Raw genomic sequence first — 20922 nt, 5'->3', positions numbered from 1 at the left:
ACACACGCACACACACACACACACATGCACACACACACACATGCAAACACATTCGATTTGCATGCACATATTTTCATCATTTCCACCATCAAAGCTTGCATTTTCTTCTGGTTTTTATTGTCACTAATCTGCTCCGCCGTGATAGGAAGCGTTTCTATGCTTTGACTTCGCCAATTTATGAAAAATGATGCTGAAGATGAGCCTCGGTGTGTACCAATCAATTAGACAGCCAGTCATTACGGTTTGGTCTATAGGAAAATGAAGCTTATTCTCTTGTCTCAGCAGATGGGAAGCTAATCATGTGGCCGAGTCTAAAAAATGATAAGTGACGTGTTGGAGATGCAATGGTGCCCACAGACCCACTCCCCCCCCCCCACCTCCAATAAAACATCAATAAAGCCAGGAGTCTTTTATTCCGGTGAAAAGCGCTTTGCATTGGAAGCATAGAGACGCACGGTGAGTCTCAGATGCTGGTGTCTAATTATTGATCGGCTCTCCCTACTTGGACAGTACAGTAGCTGTGGAGTCAATAAGGCTCCCCAGTTGTGACAGTTTCACAAGCAGCAGCGATGAGGAATTCAAATCATTTAAAATAGTGGATGACGAGGACGTGGGGTTTTTTTTTTGTTCTTTCTTTTCTCTGTATCTCAACAAAATGCAACCAAATACAAGTTTGAGCACTTTATTTACAAAATGTTTAACACAATAAAATATAACATTTCGATATCATTAGGGTTTCATAAATTTATGGCAACTTATATAATAACAATGGAAGACAAAAAAAAATAGCAATGACTACACGAAATGACATGCTGGTGTGTTTAATATTTCATACTTCGATAGTCTACGTTTTGCTTCATTTTTGACACAAGATTAACCATGGACATATAGTGATGCTTATACACTATAAAATGCCCCATTTATACCAGATTTACAATGAGAAATGCTCCTTGTCAACAATACACTGCGAGCCATAGTATTTTTCCAAACCCTGTTTTGCCAACACTTCCAAGTGCACTGATCTGTCCAATCTTAGAAAAATCACATTTATAAATACTCGCATAAACGATAAATAATGTGCAATACAAAATTTGTTAAATAATAAATATGCGCTATGCGAAGGATATGCGAAATAATACGAAATAAATAAATACGATGCCTGTGAGGAGAATGAGATCCTGACAAACAGACGAAAATTTCCCTAAAATTCCTTTTTCTCTAATGATGCGCTTCTACTTTCGTGATCTACAAGACTTACCTTCAAGTAACGGCATGAAATATTTAGTCAAAATGCGCATTGCACTTAAAAAAAGAACGACTGACAACCAGGCTAATCTGCCTTTTGCATCCCCAAATATTCAAGAAAAATGGACATAGCTGTAGCATTTAGAAAATAATTACACAATAGCATTAATAGTAATATCAATAATACTGTAATAATACACACAACTCGCTTGGAGAGTAGTTATTAGACTAGTGAGGTAATAAAAAGAGCGCAACATAATTTGGGCACACATACGCACGCACGCACGCAGGCACGCGCACACACACACACACAGACACACACACACACACACACACACACACACAAACACACACACACATGGGAATCACATATTACAAATGCGTGAGTTTAGGCGCTTCCTGAATCCTTCCCTGAGACGCTTGGTGAGAGGTGAGGTCTGTGTATGTGGGATGGGGATCACAGGGTCCATGGTGATGGTTTCCTGGGATCTGAGCGGCACAGCTGTAGTCCACACTGGTGGATGACGGGTGGGGAAGATGGCCGAGGTTGAACATGGGGCCCGAGGCTGGCATGGAATCAACAAAATTCCCACCCACATAAACTGGGCTGCCTTGCAAATTGGCGTTGGCAAAGCCCCCGTTGCTCTGCATGCCGTGGTGTTCGTACTCGGAGCCAGGGTATCTCTTTTGTTGCGGGATGCAGCCACCCAAGGGTGCCGTGTACGCAGCCAAACCGTACATGTTTTGCTGGGGTTTGACGAACGACGGTGGGGAGGGCGCGTCATAGTTGAGGCCATTTTGGAGCTGGCCGCTGTATCCAATGTGATTGGGGCCACTCAGCGGCGGGCTTCTATCCGGGGAGTGCCCCAGCGGAGAGTGCGCAAGCCCCTTAGACTTCTGGTCCTTTTTGTATTTCATCCTCCTGTTCTGAAACCAGATTTTTATCTGGCGCTCGGTGAGATTCAATAAATTTGCCATCTCCACTCTCCGTGGGCGACAAAGGTAGCGGTTAAAGTGAAACTCTTTCTCCAGCTCCACGAGCTGCGCGCTGGTGTAAGCAGTTCTGACGCGTTTGGAGGCTGGTCCCGGTGGGCTCTTCTCATCGCTCACCTCTCCACCTGTGAAGAACCCACAACATCATCTGATGTTAACACATTTTAATAACGATGAAATCATAAATCCCATCCCTTTCCCTATTTTAACATTTAGACATGCACACACACATACACATACACACACACACACACCTCCATCGTGGTCTCTACCTGCAGCGGTGCAGTTGTTGTTCTTCTGCTTTGCGTTCTGTCGGGTCTCCTTCATCCAGGGGAATATCTGTTTAGTGAGGGCCGGTGTGGTGCTGTTGGAAGCACTGTTGGACGGGGATTTCTTCTTCTGGGATGCGGAGCTGTTGGAGCTGGGGGAGGATGCGGACAGCGGAGGTGCCTGCTGCTCCACAATATTCGTGGCCTGATTGCTGCTGTTGGTTTGACTGCCACTCTGCCTCATGCAGTCTCCATTTAGATCGCTGTCTTTGAGTGCTGACGGCCTGACAGTGGAGGTCTGGATGGGACACACTGAACTCTGGTAGTCACTGTCCAGGCTTGCAGTGGGATAGGACTGGTGAGCGGGTCCATAGTTGTAAGAGTCTGGTTTGGGGTAGGTGTAGCCTCCAAAAAGTCCAGCGTTATCGTAATATGTTGCTTTCTGCATTTTATTAATTCAAAGCCAATAAGCCAGTGCAATTCTATCCAATGGCATGGATGTTGTTTATTCACGTGATTGGAGTTTCCCAATGTTGCTCCGGTCTGTGACCTATAAAATAAAATAAATAAAATATGTCAGACTCATTTGGACACAAATGACTGAGGAAACCTTGTGATCTATTTCTGTCCTAAAACTAGCCTGATGATCATTGAATATGGATGTACAAAAATAAATATAAAACCAGGAAAACCCCCACTTCTTACTTTATAAATTGCCAACAGTATCTGCATTGTGTGTAACAGAGACTGCAATCCCACACAAAACAGTTAAAGTTTAACTTGGGCCAAAAGGACCCTCTGGGAGGCTTTAGGAGTCCCTCAGAAGTGAGCTGAATCAGCATTTGACACACAAGCACACAATACCCTTTTCACTAATCACAAGGCCTGACAAAGGCCGTCATGTATTGTTCCCTGTAGGAGAAATATAGCACTCCAAGGCCGTGCGCATGCGTGTGGATCACATGCTTAAGACGCTCAATATTAATCTCCTCCACATTGTTTTGTTTTATTAATGTTAATATAAAAAAGTGTGTGTGTGTGTGTGTGTGTGTGTGTGTGTGTGTGTGTGTGTGTGTGTGTGTGTGTGTGTGTGTGTGTGTGTGTGTGTGTGTGTGTGTGTGTGTGTGTGTATGTGGTGTGAGAGAGAAGGGGGTGGAGTGAGGGAGGGAGTTTTGATGGGTGGAGGTCTAAGTTAAATATGATATTTCATTAGCATTTATTCTTGTCTCGTCTCACATATTTTGGCTGCTATTGGTTGTATATACATCTGATCCAGTCATGGAAATTTTAGCTTTAATTCGAAAAATAAATAAAATTGAAACATTTGTTGGTGAATATTTTTTTTTTTTGACAGCATCAAAAATTGTTTTAAGAGTTTAAAAATAAAACGCGCGTCAGATAAAATGGAACACTACCATTGGAGGGCCCTGTACTGTATGTTGGTGGCTCCAGGAGGTGCAGCCTGCGCCGTGCATAACAATTGCACCTGTCAGTGTGGACCGCGGCAAAATTTATGACCACAAATGTTATGGTTGTAAACGGCCTCAGAGAGGAATGAAAAGCAAAACACTCCTCTAGACCAGCAACCCTCAGAAGTGTAAAACTAAGCGTAGGAGGAAGGCAAGAGAAAGAATTTCATACTCGGCAACTGCTGGCATACACAGGCTCGTTTATAAGCGGTCCTTCCATTCTTGCTAAGAGCGAGTCTGCGGCCAAACAGCGACGAGAAACACTGGAAATATTTATCTGGTTAGAGAAAGACAGGGAATATTTGGCGAAGACGCATCGTGTAGCCTGGTTAAGTTGTGGGATTCATGTGAAGAGGTGGTGATATTTTTAAATATTTTTCCTTTTTTTTTCTCCCTCCAATAATATTTGAACGAATGGAACCGTGATTGGTGCATATTTGACGCTTTTTATTCTGTGGATGATTAGTATAAAAGGTGCGGCTCTTCTTGTGTGGCGTTGTTGAAAACTGGGCATGGTGGGAATCTGACCTGCGCAAATACTTACACGTATAGGCCGAGCAAAAGTCATCCCTCATGTCTGTTTTCTTGATTTAAGCCTCCTGTGAAACTCCTGTGAGCGTTAATATGTAGCCTAATAACAAATCACCCTTTCACCTTGTTAGCAGCTGGTTGCGCTGTCCACTCCCTTCAGTAAAATATGTTACTCACCGAATTGTGCGCAAATCTGTTTTATATCCCTCACGCATTCATCACTGCCTCCAACTCGACCTGCAAGAGAAAGAGGTTTTGTTTTCACATCACATATTTTTATTTTTAAATTCCAGTCACAATCCGACTGAAATTCGATGCACATATTTCACAAGGAATTTAAAAAAATTCGGTTTATTAAAATATTTGGAATAGGCTTATAAAATAAAATAAATATATAAGCACATAAAACTGCAATTTATTTTCATTATAGAATTCAATGTAAGAAAATAATTCAAGTTTGTCCAGCCCAAGTTATATTTTTCTTTATTTATTTTATTCATTTTTGCCTAATGAATTATAAGACACTGATCACATGACCGTTTCTGACTGAAATACCCAACAGAGAAAAGTCTTAGACGTGCACTTTTACACAAAGAGCAAGCCCAAATATTTAGCAGTCATAAGCTTTTTAGGTGACCTTTGGGTCATTTAGCATTAAGTCAAAGTTTAATGAACAACGAGGAGTTTGGCTTCAAAAAGACCCAAGTCTCAACTTAATTCAAAGCAGTTTTTCAGCGCCCAGTGAAACACAGATGTTCGACCGACGGCAAGAAAGAAGACATTCGTCCTGGGAATATTTAATAATTTAATGGTTTTCATTCACGTTGAAATCTCTGCGTATGTTCGAGGATAGTTGATCATGGAGTTCAGATTTCTCCGATGTGGAATATTTGTTCATGCTGGTCGATAATCAACGTCTGAAGTGCTTTTAAGCACACTGGGCTACTAGTAGCAGACATGGTCCTCTTTTCAGACAGCAGTGTTTTTCGCCTACGCGTTGTTACGGTAAGTTTGGTCCACACAATGGGCCGGACTCAAATGGCGAGTGTTATTAACCCAGCTCGTCGTTTGTCCTGGATAGTCCTTCAAATTCTATTCATATTGTGCGTAAAATGTATAATTGATTTTTAAAAAGTGTTACAACATTATAATGTAGTGGTTTTGATAAATGCAATGTTAAGTTTTCATGAAAAAAAAATAGATATTGCAAATTGCTAAACACAGTTGTTGATTTTTGCACATATCTGCAGAAATTCAGCAGCCATCCTGCAAAGACGCACAATGGGGCTGCAATGTTTTAAAGATGTAGCGCCATAAATTCATCTGTTAAACAGTTAATAATCGATAATATGTCAGTAGATTGTGATAAAAATGCAGAATGTTCAACTGAAATTTAAGATTTTTTTTATTATCTCTCAGATTCAGGCCTCATTTTATTCCCAGCACCAAAAAAGGAGAAGCCACATCCAGAGGAGCTACAAAGAACAAAATACAAGCAACGTATATAGGAAAATGTGCGTATTCGCCTTTTCGTTGGTCCGTAATCCTTTAAAACACCGAATATGAATTAATGTATAATATAACGTTGCAGGTTAACAAAGCCATATAGTTGAAACCACATAAATCACCTCAAACGCCACTGTGGCGATAAGACAACAAATTAATGTGATTTACGATCCAACAGTCAAAAAGAAAAGTTCCTCTCCTACTTCATCCCCCGAGCCGGTTTTCCACGAAACGTGAAATCAGCTGAAACTCGCAGGGAAGCTCAGACTCAATCTGTCGATAATGTTTGAACAAGCGCTCTCCAAAAATATATATTTATATATGAATCTACGCTGGAGGAGGAAGCTGTGGTCTCCATATCCTCATGGTCGCTGGTGAGAGCGACATTAACAAGCATCGCCTCCTTGAGTGGAATAAATCATACATATTTCCTTGCATTATATTAACCCGTGGTTAAAGGTTGCTTTCTGCCATGCGTTTTCTTACCTGTGAATCAATTTATCATAAACCAATTTCCCTCTCAGTCTCCTTTCCACGCAGTCTCTAGAATAAATCCTTCACCCTTTGTCTGTAGACAATGCTGTCCTAAACCTGATCTTGCTGTTTTTCAGACATTTCCATATACCAGTAGAGACAGTATTCCCGAAAGAATGGAAGGACTCGCATTCAGCTACCAATAAAAAGCGAAGGTATCCTTATTCCAGAAAAAAAAAATCCCTGGCAATCAATCACGAAGTGAAATATACAGGAATTCAGATCAGGATAGGCCCTGTGCAGATTTGGAGGTAACTTTGGATTTTTTGGTGTTTCGGAAGCTTAGTGATGACAAATAAAGGCTCTGCCTTATAAGATACAAGCATATTTGTTCACGTGATTGTTCTCTTCTTCAAGCAAGCCTTACCTCACCAATCCATTTGATGAAGGGTGGCGTTTATTCCCTCATCTGAACTGTGTGAAATGTTCCTCTGCCTATTTCTTTTCATCTCCTTCTGAATTTTGCGGCCAATGCAGCTCCCCTGTGCATCACCATTTAAAAACGATAAAACGCTCCAGTCGAGATATCAGTGGTAAATATTTACACATGCTCATGTCATATCAAGGCTGGAGTTTCAGAATATCTGGTGCAGTGTGGTTTGTGTGGTTTGTTTTCACCAATTTCTTCGCATTTCATAAATTACAACTGTTTTGTAATTCCACATGTTTCTGTTGTTTTTCCTCGATTGTAAATTTCGAAGAAATTGCACACAAACCGCAGCAAAACGCGTGACGTGGGTCCTCAATGCACCATAAACCTATGCGCTCTTGGTTACTATTATATAAGATACACTTTATAACGACGTCCTCACTTCTATGAAATTGAATGTGCATCTTTTTACAATGAATTATGGGATAAAAGGGATTTTTTTTCCCCCTTCTAGCTGGAACAGCATTGTATTCAAATAAACCCCATTATCTTCTTTTGTTTGTTGTCTCTGTCTGACATATTGAAACACAAAGAGTTGGTTGGAAGGACGTGTGTACTGCCTGGTTTTCATAAATCACAACTAGAAATCTATAACACCATTAAATAAGCGGTAAGTAAGTGTATTTTCCAAAAAAAAAAAAAAGACCAAATGGAATGCTGGAGGATGGTTTTTGGAGCCGAGAGGAGCGTCGGCTGGTTGAGAGCTGGGTTATCTTTGCTGTGGAGAAGCAGAGGTGCAGGACCGGTAACGTCGCAGCATATGTTCAGAGGGTAATAAAAGTGAAAGATTTACAGTTTTCGCCCGGCCCCCAACAGCCTCTCGCCCTTTTAGGAATTACTGAGAATGATTTACAAGGAGGCAGATCTTTCAGCCCTGTCTAAAGTTCCACGACTTCTATGGGAATCCAAATCGTCAAATCATCCCCTCACTAACAATAAAAACAGAAGAAATCTTCCGCGTTCGGACGCAAAAAAAAGGGGGAAAAAAAAGAAATAGGTTGTTTCATTACGCAGAAAATTTGGATTATAAATCTAGATTTTCCCTCAGGAAACAAAATGAATAATTGTGTAATTTTTAATAATGTGTCTTATTGTAAAATAGATATATCTATAGAAAACATCAGAATCTGTGTCCGAGTAAAGACTGATTGAAATCAGCTCAGTGTGGAGGGGCCACACTGTGTCTGAAAGAGCATTTATTCAGAGCGAGCAACCATAAATACATGTCACTGCCCTTTAGTTTTTATCATTTATGCTATCAATCCCTTTCAATAGAAATGCGTAAATCATCAAGCATCAAAATTCTACCATTTCCAACATACTTAATAAAAAAAAAGAAGACGCGTAACACCAACCACAGCTACAATTCTGCTCACAGCGCATACATTAAAGGGCGCGATTTATCAAATATCACGACATTTGATATCGTCATTTACCAGCTCGGGCAACATGAAAAATGCTCAAATATTTACCTACCCAAGCATCCATCGGTTCGGATGTGTCGCTAAAGTGCGGGGCTATGGTTGCGCCTGGTATCGGATATTATTTTCTTGGGGTTCTCTTCAGTTTTCAAGTCTGATAGAGTCCTTGCGATTAATGACGACGCCGTGTTTCTAGGGGGACGTGCTGCATTAATTATTTAGACAATCACGTGGTCTAGAATAGAGAGCGGAGTGGTATAGTCTCTGGATTATATCTGTGAATGCAGACGGCGCACTTTAATATATCTTAGGGGGGCTGTCTGGCTCGGAGAGGCTTCTGCGAAAACAGCTGGAAATCAAATATGGCCGGATGGAGAGGGACGACGTTATATTCCTGCACTGGGTGTATGTGTCATTGAAAATGGCACTGCCTTTGGCTCCCATTTATTGCTGCTCAGACATGTAGGTCAGTGTGGCTACACACTGTACGGTGTAGTAGTAGGCTGATCTGACCTGATAATTGCTGGAGGACGAAGATGTTGTGTTTTATTTCATGCTTTGATAAGAAGAGTTCAAAAAGAACTCAGGTTTGGAAAAACTTTCAAGGATGAGTCTTTATGGATGTAGTGTGTGTTTGGTAGGTAGATTAGTTGTCCAATTGTGACATCACCCCCCCCTCACCCCCCACCACACAATACACACACACACACACACACACACACACACACACACACACACACACACACACACACACACACACACACACACACACACACACACACACTTCTATCCTATCACCCTCCCTCTCACCCTTCACCATCTTTATGTGCAGATCAGATCATTTATGGCAGGATGGTGGATTGGTATCACTTGGTCTCAGTTTCTTTCTGAATCCAAACGACACACACTTGTATTTTTACGCACACACAACCACAAGAGCGTGTGAGCGCTCAGGGGGGCATCAGACAGTGGTCACTGGGGGTGACAGGACCGATGAGAGGATGAAGATTGTCAAACCATATGTCTGTTTATGACCACTTCTGTTTGTATCACGACTGATTCAGCAGCGTGGAGGGTCGGGGGGGGGGGGTCAGTGTTATCGGAGTGGGTCATATTCAATAAAGGCATCATTCGTGATGCACCAAGCGGTTGAATATCAAATCTAGGCCGGGTGGGTTGTTTATTATGGGTGTTAAGTGTTTTCTGATAAATGTGAGGTAAGCCTGTTTTGGAGATCCATCTGTGAGAGTTTTTTGAATCTATTATGCCAGGACATCTCATCTGGGGGTTTATTTTACGTCCAAAACTTATTTAAGAACTATTTTGGAAAATACATTTTTTAAAAATCTCATTCTTTAATTGTATAAATTCATCTTGAATGGCTCCTTCACATAAGACCCCGGGAATGGAATTTAAGATTTATTTGGGGGGGAAATCCTTTTGGTTATTTGCTTTTAAAGACATTCACGACACATGTTACACATTTTGATGCCGAGTCGTCGAATTCATGCTTGACGAGAACGACGAGGCTGATTTTGCCAATGCAGTGAACATTTGGTGCATTTGCGTCCTGCAAAAGGAGGCTGCGGGTGGAAAAACAGTTTCCCACCAAATGTGATCCTTTTGTGAATGGTGCAAAGCGGCCGGCACCAACAAACCCCATAGAATGAAAATTTTAAAAAAGACGTTGAGAAATTAGTCCAAGAGAAAATTTAATATCTCAACGAGGCCGGGAAAATACATTTTTTTCACAACCAAAATATTTCTGGAGTTGAGAAATTAAAGGTGTCGAGACAAAGTGGCCGTGAATGCATCATCCATAGAAATCTTTATTTTTTTTTCCAATATAGGTCTCGCATCTCAATGCACAATACAAGGTAAAAAGCATGTACAAAAATAAAAGTAAAAAAATTGCATATTAACATGAGGAGACAAATGCACAAATCAGAACCATTATGGGGGCTTCGCCTGATATAAATACTGTTAAAACTGGTGTAAATTGAATTCACACACTGACTCTTGATTGAATGCTTTGGCTTTTTATGAGTGGAAAAGCGCTCCTAACCAAAGCGAACAGCGCCTGGAAGAGAAAATGCAGCTTGTCCGACGGGTCAGGGGTGCTGGGGTCAGTCCTTGCGGCTGAAATGTGTCCCCTGGATGAACCTGCCACTGCTGCTTTGTCGACCTTCGGTTGAAATACCTTTTCAGGCTTCTCATCGTGAAGACTTCAGAAAGAAGACCTCCTAGAAACTGGGAGAGCTTCTGGGCTTTTTGTCCGAAGACAATGACGGTATAAAACAAGAAATATCTGTCTTAAAACGTGACGTGAAAGCCCCCTCGGTCAGCTCCATGGAAAGGAAAACTAAGATTCCCACATGAACTACGACTAAAACTTTTTGCAGAAGCCATGCTAATAACGCACAAGAGTTTCAAACATATTTTTTAGATTATTAAAAGTTGGAACGAATACTTTTAATTAGAATTGTTTGTGTGCTATACGAAAATGTACACGTTTTTAACAAATAAATAATTAAGTAAAATCATATTAAGAAAAATAAACATTTATGCTCCTAAATATTCTGGATTTTTCCGATGAGAAACATCCAATAATATCAATCCAATGCCATGCAGAAACAAATGATCTTTTCATATTAGAGATTCAAATGGCACGACAGCTTCTGAAAATGTACACTGTTTACACACGTCATGAGAGATTTATAAGGGCACTCAGAATAGTACGCTCACAGGAATGTCTTGTTTTTGGAAATAATATTTAGGTTAAGAAATGTAAGTTTTTTATAGTACAAAATAAGTTAAAACATACGAGTCACAAAGATCTGAAAGATTCACGAGATTTGTGGAACTTCCGATTGAAGGTTATGTTCGGCGTGCTCTATGGAAATAATGTTTCTTTCAAGTATATATCTATATATATATTTATATATTGTGCGTTTAATGAGAAGTTTCTACAGGATAAAAGTTGAAATATCCTCTGTGTAATTTCAACGAAAGACTGTTCTGAATGCAGGAATTAATTCGTTCAACCATCGCGGATCCACGTGAGAGAAGCAGAAACACTTTGTTCAAACACATGGAATCAGCCGAGGGTGTTCATTAAATGTCCTCAGTGGGGGCATCGAGCCCCCTCTGCAAAAGAGAAAAGAAAAAAACAAACAAAAAAAAAACAAAAGAAAAAACAAAAAGAAAAACAGTAAAGTTTTTTGAAGTGTTTTTGAGTTTCTTAGAGAAATAAAAACAGGATAGAGGCTCAACTTCAAAACCCCTCAAACCCCAAGTCTGATTGATTTTCTGACTCAGTCCTAAAGCAACAACGCTGGGGTCAAATTTATTAAATAATAAAAGACTAAAAACGATTTCGGTCCATGCAAAAGACATAAGCAACCTTTGTCTTTTTTATGTACAGTTTATCTCTGAATGGGCTTCCTCATAATGATGTTATATCAGTCTGGTTATCCCTCTGAATGCTGGAGACCGGTGCAGATCTTCCCTTGGTGTTAGGCAGTTTGTGATCCTTCTTCCATTTCATCCTTCTGTTCTGAAACCAGATTTTGATCTGCCTTTCGGAGAGACAAAGCGTGTGGGCAATCTCAATCCGTCGTCGCCTGGTCAGATATCTGTTGAAATGAAACTCTTTTTCAAGCTCCAAAACCTGCTGCCGGGTGTAAGCTGTTCTGGATCGTTTGGGCTCAGGTCCTGTGTAATCCGGATTCACTGAGAGAAAGCAAATAGAAAAAGTCACCAATGTGGTCAATGCAGGTATAAAAAAAAAAAAGAAGAGTCTCGCTCTCTGTTCCGGCGATTAAACTTTGAATACATTTGCAAAAAAAAAAAAAAAAAAAGATGAAAGGAAATAAAGAAAATTAACCTGAATTTACGCATTTGCTGCAGATTTGGGCATCATTACAACCGGTCATATGTGTATTCAGGAGTTTTCAGGCGCTCACCTAGCGGCCTATTTCCCGAGCTATAAAAATTTATGACTTGTGTAATTGGGGAGGCCTTTCAAAGACTCCCATAAATATTACACTGAACGATTCCTAAAGTACAGATCTCAGCTGATCCGTGAGAGAAAGAAGTGGTAATCTTACCGGTAGTTACGTGGACTTTCTTCATCCAGGGGTAAACTACTGCAGGCTGCTTGGTTTGTATTCCATTTTGGTTCTTTGTGTTTTGCTGTTGTCCACAAGTCCGTGGTCCGGCCACTTGGACCGGGCCCCCATGCTCAGTCTGTGCGCTAAAGGGGCTCGAATGGCCGGATCGCTCGTGCACATGACCCCGTGGCTGCACTGTGGAGTCCTGCACAGCGGTGCAGCTGTAGGGCTGCTCCGTGTAGTTTGACCGTGGGTAGTTCCCTGGATGTTGAAAGTCAGTGTCCTGCGATGGACTGTAGTAGTCCGAGCCCTGCTCAGATATATAATTATTTTGTGAATATTCCTCGCAGGGAGGAAATTTGGGATCCACATACTTAGAGTTCACCATATACGAACTCATGGCCATTAATTTCTGAAGGTAGAAAATACTAATTTTTCTCGAGTTGTCTTTTTTTCCTCCCTCCATAAAGCCCTCCTACTTTGTGTCAACTGAATAAAGTTGGCGAACCATGTGACCAGATCGGCCAATAGAGGTGATGCTTGGCTATAAACGCGTAAACATACAACTAAAAGCAATTTCATCTGACTTCAATTAGACCAAATATTGTGGTGGGTAAAAACACATATTGCTCTAAACAATATGTGCACATTGAATAATAAAAAAATACATGTTGGGAAAATAAAAAATACATTATTGTGGTTAAAAAATACTTCAATGTTTAATTTTAAAATCCTAAAAACATGAAATAAGAAATACTGACCGTTCATAGGGCGTTTTATCAAATAGATATAAAATACATCGGGTTCTAAGGTCTTACTTGAAGGCACGGTGTTCAACAGAGAAACCAACAAAAGATACAAAAAGCCCCATGGCATAAAAGCAGCGAGGACAATTGATGGAGACTGTCTTTGTCAAGAAGGGGTCATCCAAAAGTTACATGAATCTCATCACTTCATCTGCTCCCATCCTCTTGAAAAAAAAAAAGAAGAAAAAAAAAGAAAAAGTCTTAGGAGCCTATTGGCCAGCAGCAGCAGCCTCTGGGAATCAATAATGTAGAAGCACAAACGACTCACAGGAGGGTGAAGCTACAGCTGGGCTGCGCGTTGGCTTCGTTTATTTTAGTAAATCCGTTCTGGTGTGTCGTTCCAACACGTTGGACTAAATAGAAATACGGAATCCTTTATAATTACGTTTATTTCATGTGAGACATTTTGCAGATTCCCTCTAAGCCTAACAAGTTCTAACATGCCCTGGAGCCCTTACTAGGAAGCCTTTTGTCAGAGTTCATAACGTGACACTGTCACTGTAGCATCTGACAGCGTGAGGCCCAGCATAAGATGGAAATCAGTGAATAAGTTGAAGTTTTTTCATCGACCATATACTCCCCTAGAATCGAATCTGTGACTATGGTTTCATCACACAAATTCGGTTCTACAGGGTATATATAGACGACGGCAAGCAACACTGCCCTTTTTTTTTATCCATAAACATAGCCTTATTTTTATTCAACAAATAAATCAATGACGTGTCAGAAACATCACAGATCACAAATCATATAGGACTGTGAAAGGAAATAAAACACACACGTCACAGACTGGGTATAACAGGTTAATATGTTAAAGTGTCTTATTGTCTTCAGCCTACTTTTATCTCAGCAGTTTGTGTCTATGAGCAGTCTTTCAATTTTGGTTTGATTTCTTCATTTAATTCCATCCTTTAGGACCAGAATATCCATGATTGTGGAGGTTCAAGCAACGTTTATGACACTAGATTGAAACAAAACTGATTTTAAAAGTCAGGTGTGTGTATAGCTGCTTCTAAACAGAAAACTGTAAGCCTCCAGGCTCCCTGACCAGGACATTCCTGTCTGTGAACGCAGGAGAAGACACAGAACCAAAGCAGGAACCGGTACCTCCGGTCAAGCTAAGATTCTTTCCAGGAGGTCAATGTGGTCCAAATTCTATTTAAGTAATACAACTAACTTTTCTATTTTCTAGTGAGACATAAAATAAAGCAGTGAAGACGGTCGCTGGAGTCTGTCTCATATAGAGACCCTCATCAACACAACGCGCAAAATGATGCCTGAGGCCACGTAGGTCAAACCGAATCATTTACAAACTTATCCAAAAAGTTCAATTATTTTCTGTCCAAGTGACAGCTCAAAGGGCGCAGAAGTTAACAAAATTACCCGTCAGCCATTAACAAAACCACTTGACGGCTGCTGCAACTCCTTCTGTAACATCTTGACCGATGAATTAAATCCCTGAATGGTTAAAAATGTGTTCCAAAAAATAACCAAAGTGAGAAAATATCTCATTTCGATCACACAAGGCCACTTAAAAAGTATATGATAAATATTTAAACCTGTATTCAAATATAAATTTGTGACATCTTCACTTGTTTCAGATATTATACAACACTGGGGTCAGTTCTGATAAAGCTGGAAGACTGACATGAATAAATGCTCCATGTTTTCATCCTCAATGAGAAATAAGATGTGAGGATGATTTTAACCGGATGGTGCCTCTTAAGTCGTTTAGGTTAATCAATACTTAAATGTTGGGCACATTAGCATTTCCACCATGATTCATTTTGTTAAGTTAAAACTTATAATAAAGAAAAAGACAAATAAAACTGACGCATGAAAACGAGGTGTCAATCTGACGTGAAAGAGATGGAGATCCCATCCAGGCTTTAATCTGCAAATTTTCATCGAAGTTTAAAGAGACAGCTTTGACTATTCTTCTCAACAGCAGCTTAAAATAAATGATAACATCTGCAGGAAAAAAATGGTTCTTGCACGTCCCTTTTCAGCAGCTATCCGTTAGACAGGCTGACCTGTCTTTCACCTTCTCTGCTCGTCCTTCAGACGGGTCAAAGCCGAGATTCTCAACAAAAGAATGATAAAGTCAGCGTTTCCTGACAGCTTGTGTTAAACCAAAGGCCAACCAGTTGAGCTCGACTCTAGTTCCTTACTAATAAAGGCTTCTGCTAAAAATAAAATAAAATAAAATAAATCCAAATGAACGCCTGACAGCAACAGAAAACACGAGGCCTACCCGGGCAGAGTTTTAGAGATACAAGATTAAAACGCAAGAGACAGAAAATAAAAGATTAAGTCGTTTTTAAATTATTTCCATGTCGTTTATTAAATATGAATTAATATAGTCGATTTTAAAGGATTCAAATTCTGTCACTTAAAGGCCTGCAGAGGAACATTTGGGCCTATACTGAATAAAGCAGCAGACAAACAGCAATAACAAGTAAAAAATATTTTTTAAATATAAATTAAAAGCTTTTAATTTTCCAATTGTGTTCTAGTCTATTATGTCGCATAAATAAACAGATAATTATGAAACATATAACTGTAGAACTTGCAGATCAGTCCTACAATGTTTTAATCAGGCCCCAGAGAAAGTTCACAAACTTATTCGGAAAGTTAAAAAAAATTTAAAAAAGAAAAAAGCATCAAAACAAAAAACGCACACAAAAAAACAAAAAAACAAAACTGGTGATTACGGATTGACTTTCCAGCGTCAGTTGAGTTAATATTCCAAATGCTATCAAGCAGCTAAATATTACAACAGTGAAGCAGATTAACAACTGAAAATTTACCATCCAACAAAGCATCGATTGAGTCGTAAAAGGTTCGAACTGAAAAGAAGCACAGTAATGAGATTAAACACCATTTCCTCGCAGCAGCGCATCATCATCTAACCATCTCTGTTTGTTCTCAACTCGCACTATGGCTGCTGAGAGAGGCAGGAAATAGTACAGTCTGAGAATTGTGCGTGTGACATCACACGCCCATACCACGAGTATAATGATAAAACACAGCTTACCGCAGAGACCGCAACACATGGCGCACCGTGGACACAACACGACCGCGCAGGATGAAAAGTCAGCCTGGAACATGTCCCTGCCAAATGAAGCTCTATTCCAACCCATCTGGACGGTCTTACTTATACACAATGAGAATTATATTTTAGCTTGTCAAGTCCCGGGTCATAAAACAAACTTTAATGGCATCACGTGCTTCCTCACAGCCAGTCACAACGGCGCACAGGTTCATAAATAACCCTCAAAGTTGCACTTACTCAATAACGCAGATTAGACAGATGTGCACTCAGGAAAAAGTCACAGGAAAGAGGAAGCTGTGAACTTGTAGTTGTTTTCACACCAGACCGAGGCTATTAGTTACTAATGCAGTGCTTGAACAAACAGAAGTCTGGGACCTTGACAATTTATATTAATAATCTACAACCCAGTCTCAAGTAATTTAATTCAAGATTTTTTTTAATACACATGGCGTATAAAGATGAATGAAACATATAAGTTAAATGAAGTCTGTAAAGTCCCAAAAGTGTGGGGGGAAAAAAGACTTAACTTCGGTCAAATTCATTTTCTCCCCAGTGAATCCCACACAATAAGCCTGATGTCATTCTTTCATCCGGACCAATCCCAGAGCGCATAGCGCTTCTGCCCCTCCTCTCCGTCCAAACGCATCCTGTGGACTGAAGATGCTGAAGGACGCTGGCTGCTAGTTCAGAGCAGGTATGACTGGCATGAAATCAGAGGATTCCCAATTGTAGTGACGTTTAAGAAAATCCCTGTATATATTTGAAAGTGTGGTAAAAGTTGTACACCAGTTTAATTTTTTTGCTGTCATTTAATTGATTTTTTTGTTGTTGTTGTTGTTAAACCGTTTAGCACACAAAAACACACTGTCCCAAATGCAACAGGTCAGATCAGGTTATTATGTAATGGATGTTTAATTCCCCCAAACCAGTTTCTGAAGCGAACCTCGTCACGTGACCACGTGCCTAAACCAATCACCGAGCTCAGGAGGCCGTCGGAACGAGAGCCCTGGATGAGGACAGAGGGACCGACTGTTGGACAACAGCGCCTCCTGCTGGTAGCTGAAAGACCTCCTCCTTTTCCGCTGCAAAAAATGTCGATCATTGCCTGTGCTGTTAATTTTTTTAATCCTATTTCATTTGTCAGGAAACTATAGGAGCGGAAGAGAATGTACAAATGCAAATGAGTTTATTTAAGCACTAGTAGAATCAAGTACAAGATGTGTTGTGGCGAATGAGTCCTGGTGAATTTCTTAAAAGAATATTCCCAAAGATAATATACAAAAATGAACGAATGGTATCATTTTACAGTCTTATATTAACTGATTTTTGGATTTTTGTGTACTGAATAAGAACCGACGTCACGTGAATTTGGGCTGGTTTTACATTAGATGTTATTTGTTATTATTTGTCAGACAATACAACAGCATCAACTAAAAAGGGGAAAAACAGAATGTACATATTGTACCCGTTACTTTTCATATTGGACGAACCATGAGAATGAAAAGGCCTCGTATTTCGTCACAACTATGAAAACGTATTTCATTCTGTGATTGATTGATTTTATCCATTCATTGATCCATTGATTCATTCATTCAAAACCTCATTCAGGGAATAAATGTGTGTGTGTGTGTGTGTGTGTGTGTGTGTGTGTGTGTGTGTGTGTGTGTGTGTGTGTGTGTGTGTGTGTGTGTGTGTGTGTGTGTGTGTGTGTGTGTGTGTGTGTGTGTGTGTGTGTGTGGAGGGTAGGGGGGGCGTATATAAGGTTGGAAAGGGAAACCACATCTATTAATATAGAAACTACTATGTGTTCAAATATGTACAGGGCGTGCGCTAAGATCAGATTCTACAGGTTCTGCATAATTAGATGAACAGACGCATGCAGGAATTATGTGAGATATGCACAGTGTCAGATTAGGCAGCACCAACATTCTGTCAGGCTTCAGCTTGCGCCTGCCTTCCAGGGTCCATTTTGCCGCATTGCAGTAAGGCTCTAAATACTTTCGCAGCTGCCTGTCAGGCCACAGTGAAATACTGTCTTTGTTCAGTTGGCCCCATCTCCAGGCAGCTGAACGCAGCTATGAACACTAAACTTCTTCTGCCATATTTTCAATACGTAGAAGTCAGAAAAATACATTTAGAATGTGCCGATTTAAGTGCAGCGTTTCATCAGTTTGTGGTTAAAAAAAAACCCCAACCCTGACAAGGCCACATTTTAATTAATAGTGACACAACATAATATAATTCAGCCCAACGATTATATCTGAGAAGATGACAAATAAAAGGAGGTTTAGGAGCTGCTTTATGCTGAAAACGAAATCGAGAATGTTTGTTTCAGTGAATTAAACCCTCTCTTTTAGATAGTGGGTAAATTGCTGCATTAAAAATAATGTGTAGTAAACATCATCAGTGAAAAATACAAGCAAGTATGATCTTAAAATGCATTAACAACAGTATGTACATTTCCGAGATCAATTAAATCATTTTGGGAATTTTATATTTAAACATATTTTTCTTTGAATCTTGACACATAGTAGAGGAGGAATATGTTCACTCATACTGTTACTAGTATTTATTTCAGTACACCCTGTAGCATCTGAAACTACCCACCAGCTATTACCCAGCCGCTAATTTACATGACTAATGAAACAGGAAGCTGTCAAACATCACATGCAGACACACACAACCAACAGTAAATAAATCCCATCAGCTTCATCAGACAGAAATCTTACCTATATCCGGGAGGTAATCCATGTTTATTCTTTGAGGCTTACACATGCTGAGCATTTAGATAAAACTGCGAGGAGCCAATGAGAATGAAGAAGTCGGATATGGAGAAAGTTGAAACGCTCCTCGTCTTCCGGCAGATTGAGCCGCGCAGTGTGTGCGCAAATGTGCGCAGATCAAACGTTTATGAAACCAATGTAGGTTTTAGGAAAGCAGATCGAGGCGTATCGGTTTGATCGCCATAGACTCAGAATGCAGTGGGAAAACATCGCCTGGGAAATCAGGAAAAGAGCCATGAAGACGTTTCCCTCTCACACATGACCAGTGGCATCCAATGACAGGCGATGGAGGCACATAAAAAGGTCTATTACCAAGTTGTAAATTCTCCTCTCACAAAAAGGATTTTCGACTGCAGCAATTCTCCCCATCTTTGCGCATAATAGCAGAAGCCCCTCCATGTCATGGAGAGAAACGACGCTTCCCCCCCCCTCCCCTGCTTTTTGTTTCCATCGCTCAGCCCCATAATGTTGAAGTGCAAGAGAGTTAGACTGGCCTTGAAGATTTCACTTCACCACAAATTATTTAGCAGGCCTTGAATACAGCCTACATTTTAATATTAAAAAACTTTTTTTTTCTTCATGGGTCAGGCAGTCATAATAATGAGACAAATGTTTGTTTTGTTCTGTAACAGATTCACAATATTTAAATGTTAAATACAAAATAACAATAATAATAAAATAATTTGTAAAAAACCACGCTGGTTTTTGCATCAATGTTTTTTCACTAATGAAAGGAGAAGTTTAATGTTCCTTTCTTTCAATCCTTCCAGATTTAGTAAATGGCCTAAACACCAACTGTTGTCACGTGTCACACGATGAAGTCACATGATTAAATATGCTATTTCATGAGGATCAATAATAACTAATAGTGTCATGTATGTGTAGTATTACCGGCGTCAGTTGTATCGTTGCAGCCTTTGTACAAGAGGACACAAAATATAAAATATAAAATGATTCTGTGCGTCTTTGTGTGAATGACTGCGGTCGTTCCCACAGCCCTGCTCTGGTTCATACACATCTAAAAGAATATAGAGAGAAATAGTTTTGTGTGCGTGAAAATATTCTGACTATTTACCCACGAGAAATAGTGCAGAGCAGTCCGTGTGTGCGCCTACATCATACAAAAAGGAATCTCATTCTGGTTCATGGTGGCATGCCAGAGTCAGCACGGCGCGATTTATAGTCGCCTATGGCCCGGTCTCTGGTTTCCTGTCTTAAAGCTGTGTGTGTGTGCGTGTGTTTTTGAGTGTGTGTATGTGTGTGTGTCTGTTGTGAGCCAGAAACACAGGGTTATTCTTCTTACATGATGTTCTGGTCTTATATTTGAGGTCACCGATGGTGAATAGGGCGCATGGCTCCATGTTCTGTGGTTGGATCAGTTCGCAGGAGACTAAACGGATGATGGAAAGCCAAGGCGCTCAACCTGGCCCTTCTCTTTGATTATGGAAAACAAATGGTGCCTGCCACCGCTCAGCTAAATAACGAGCGCTTGCAAATCAAATTATACCTTATATGTGGTTTTAAAATATGAAACAGACCGTTTTTTAGTTCCGGAATAGATCTAGATCGATAGAGATGGATCGAAAATATACCGTTCTAGCTTATTATCCACACTTTATATAAATCAAGTCATACTAAGGTCTAAGTTGGAGAGCAAAATATCAGACATAACAAAAAGACCTGTGGGGAACAAAAAACGCTTTGAGGATCTAATTTATTTTATTGTACCAAGCGGTGGGAATTATTAATTGTTTAGGTACATTCCTAT

General features: G+C 40.1%; 2 protein-coding genes across 3 annotated transcripts; both read right to left on the bottom strand.

Moving 5' to 3' along the window:
- Nucleotides 1-686: 686 nt before the first annotated feature.
- On the bottom strand, nucleotides 687-19387 carry hoxd3a (homeobox D3a). 2 transcript variants are annotated; one of them, XM_068329708.1, is made up of 4 exons: nucleotides 19101-19387; nucleotides 4685-4744; nucleotides 2493-3057; nucleotides 687-2363 (listed from the first exon to the last, which is right to left on the bottom strand). In XM_068329708.1, exons 3-4 carry the CDS (start codon nucleotides 2953-2955, stop codon nucleotides 1618-1620), a joined length of 1209 nt encoding a protein of 402 aa, XP_068185809.1. In that variant the 5' UTR covers nucleotides 2956-3057; nucleotides 4685-4744; nucleotides 19101-19387; the 3' UTR covers nucleotides 687-1617. The 2 variants fall into 2 exon arrangements, with proteins under 2 accessions (XP_068185809.1, XP_068185810.1); XM_068329709.1 differs by having other exon boundaries at nucleotides 2511-3057; nucleotides 19101-19384.
- On the bottom strand, nucleotides 11667-13867 carry hoxd4a (homeobox D4a). Its single transcript, XM_068329710.1, has 2 exons — nucleotides 12508-13867; nucleotides 11667-12130 (listed from the first exon to the last, which is right to left on the bottom strand). The coding sequence occupies exons 1-2, from the start codon at nucleotides 12974-12976 to the stop codon at nucleotides 11844-11846; spliced, it is 756 nt and encodes a 251-aa protein (XP_068185811.1). The 5' UTR covers nucleotides 12977-13867; the 3' UTR covers nucleotides 11667-11843.
- Nucleotides 19388-20922: the final 1535 nt, after the last annotated feature.

This window comes from Antennarius striatus, chromosome 12, assembly GCF_040054535.1.
Source record: "Antennarius striatus isolate MH-2024 chromosome 12, ASM4005453v1, whole genome shotgun sequence".
Taxonomy (NCBI): Eukaryota; Metazoa; Chordata; class Actinopteri; order Lophiiformes; family Antennariidae; genus Antennarius; species Antennarius striatus.
The sequence above is the reverse complement of the archived record's forward strand: the minus strand, read 5'-3'. Positions and strand labels throughout refer to the sequence as shown.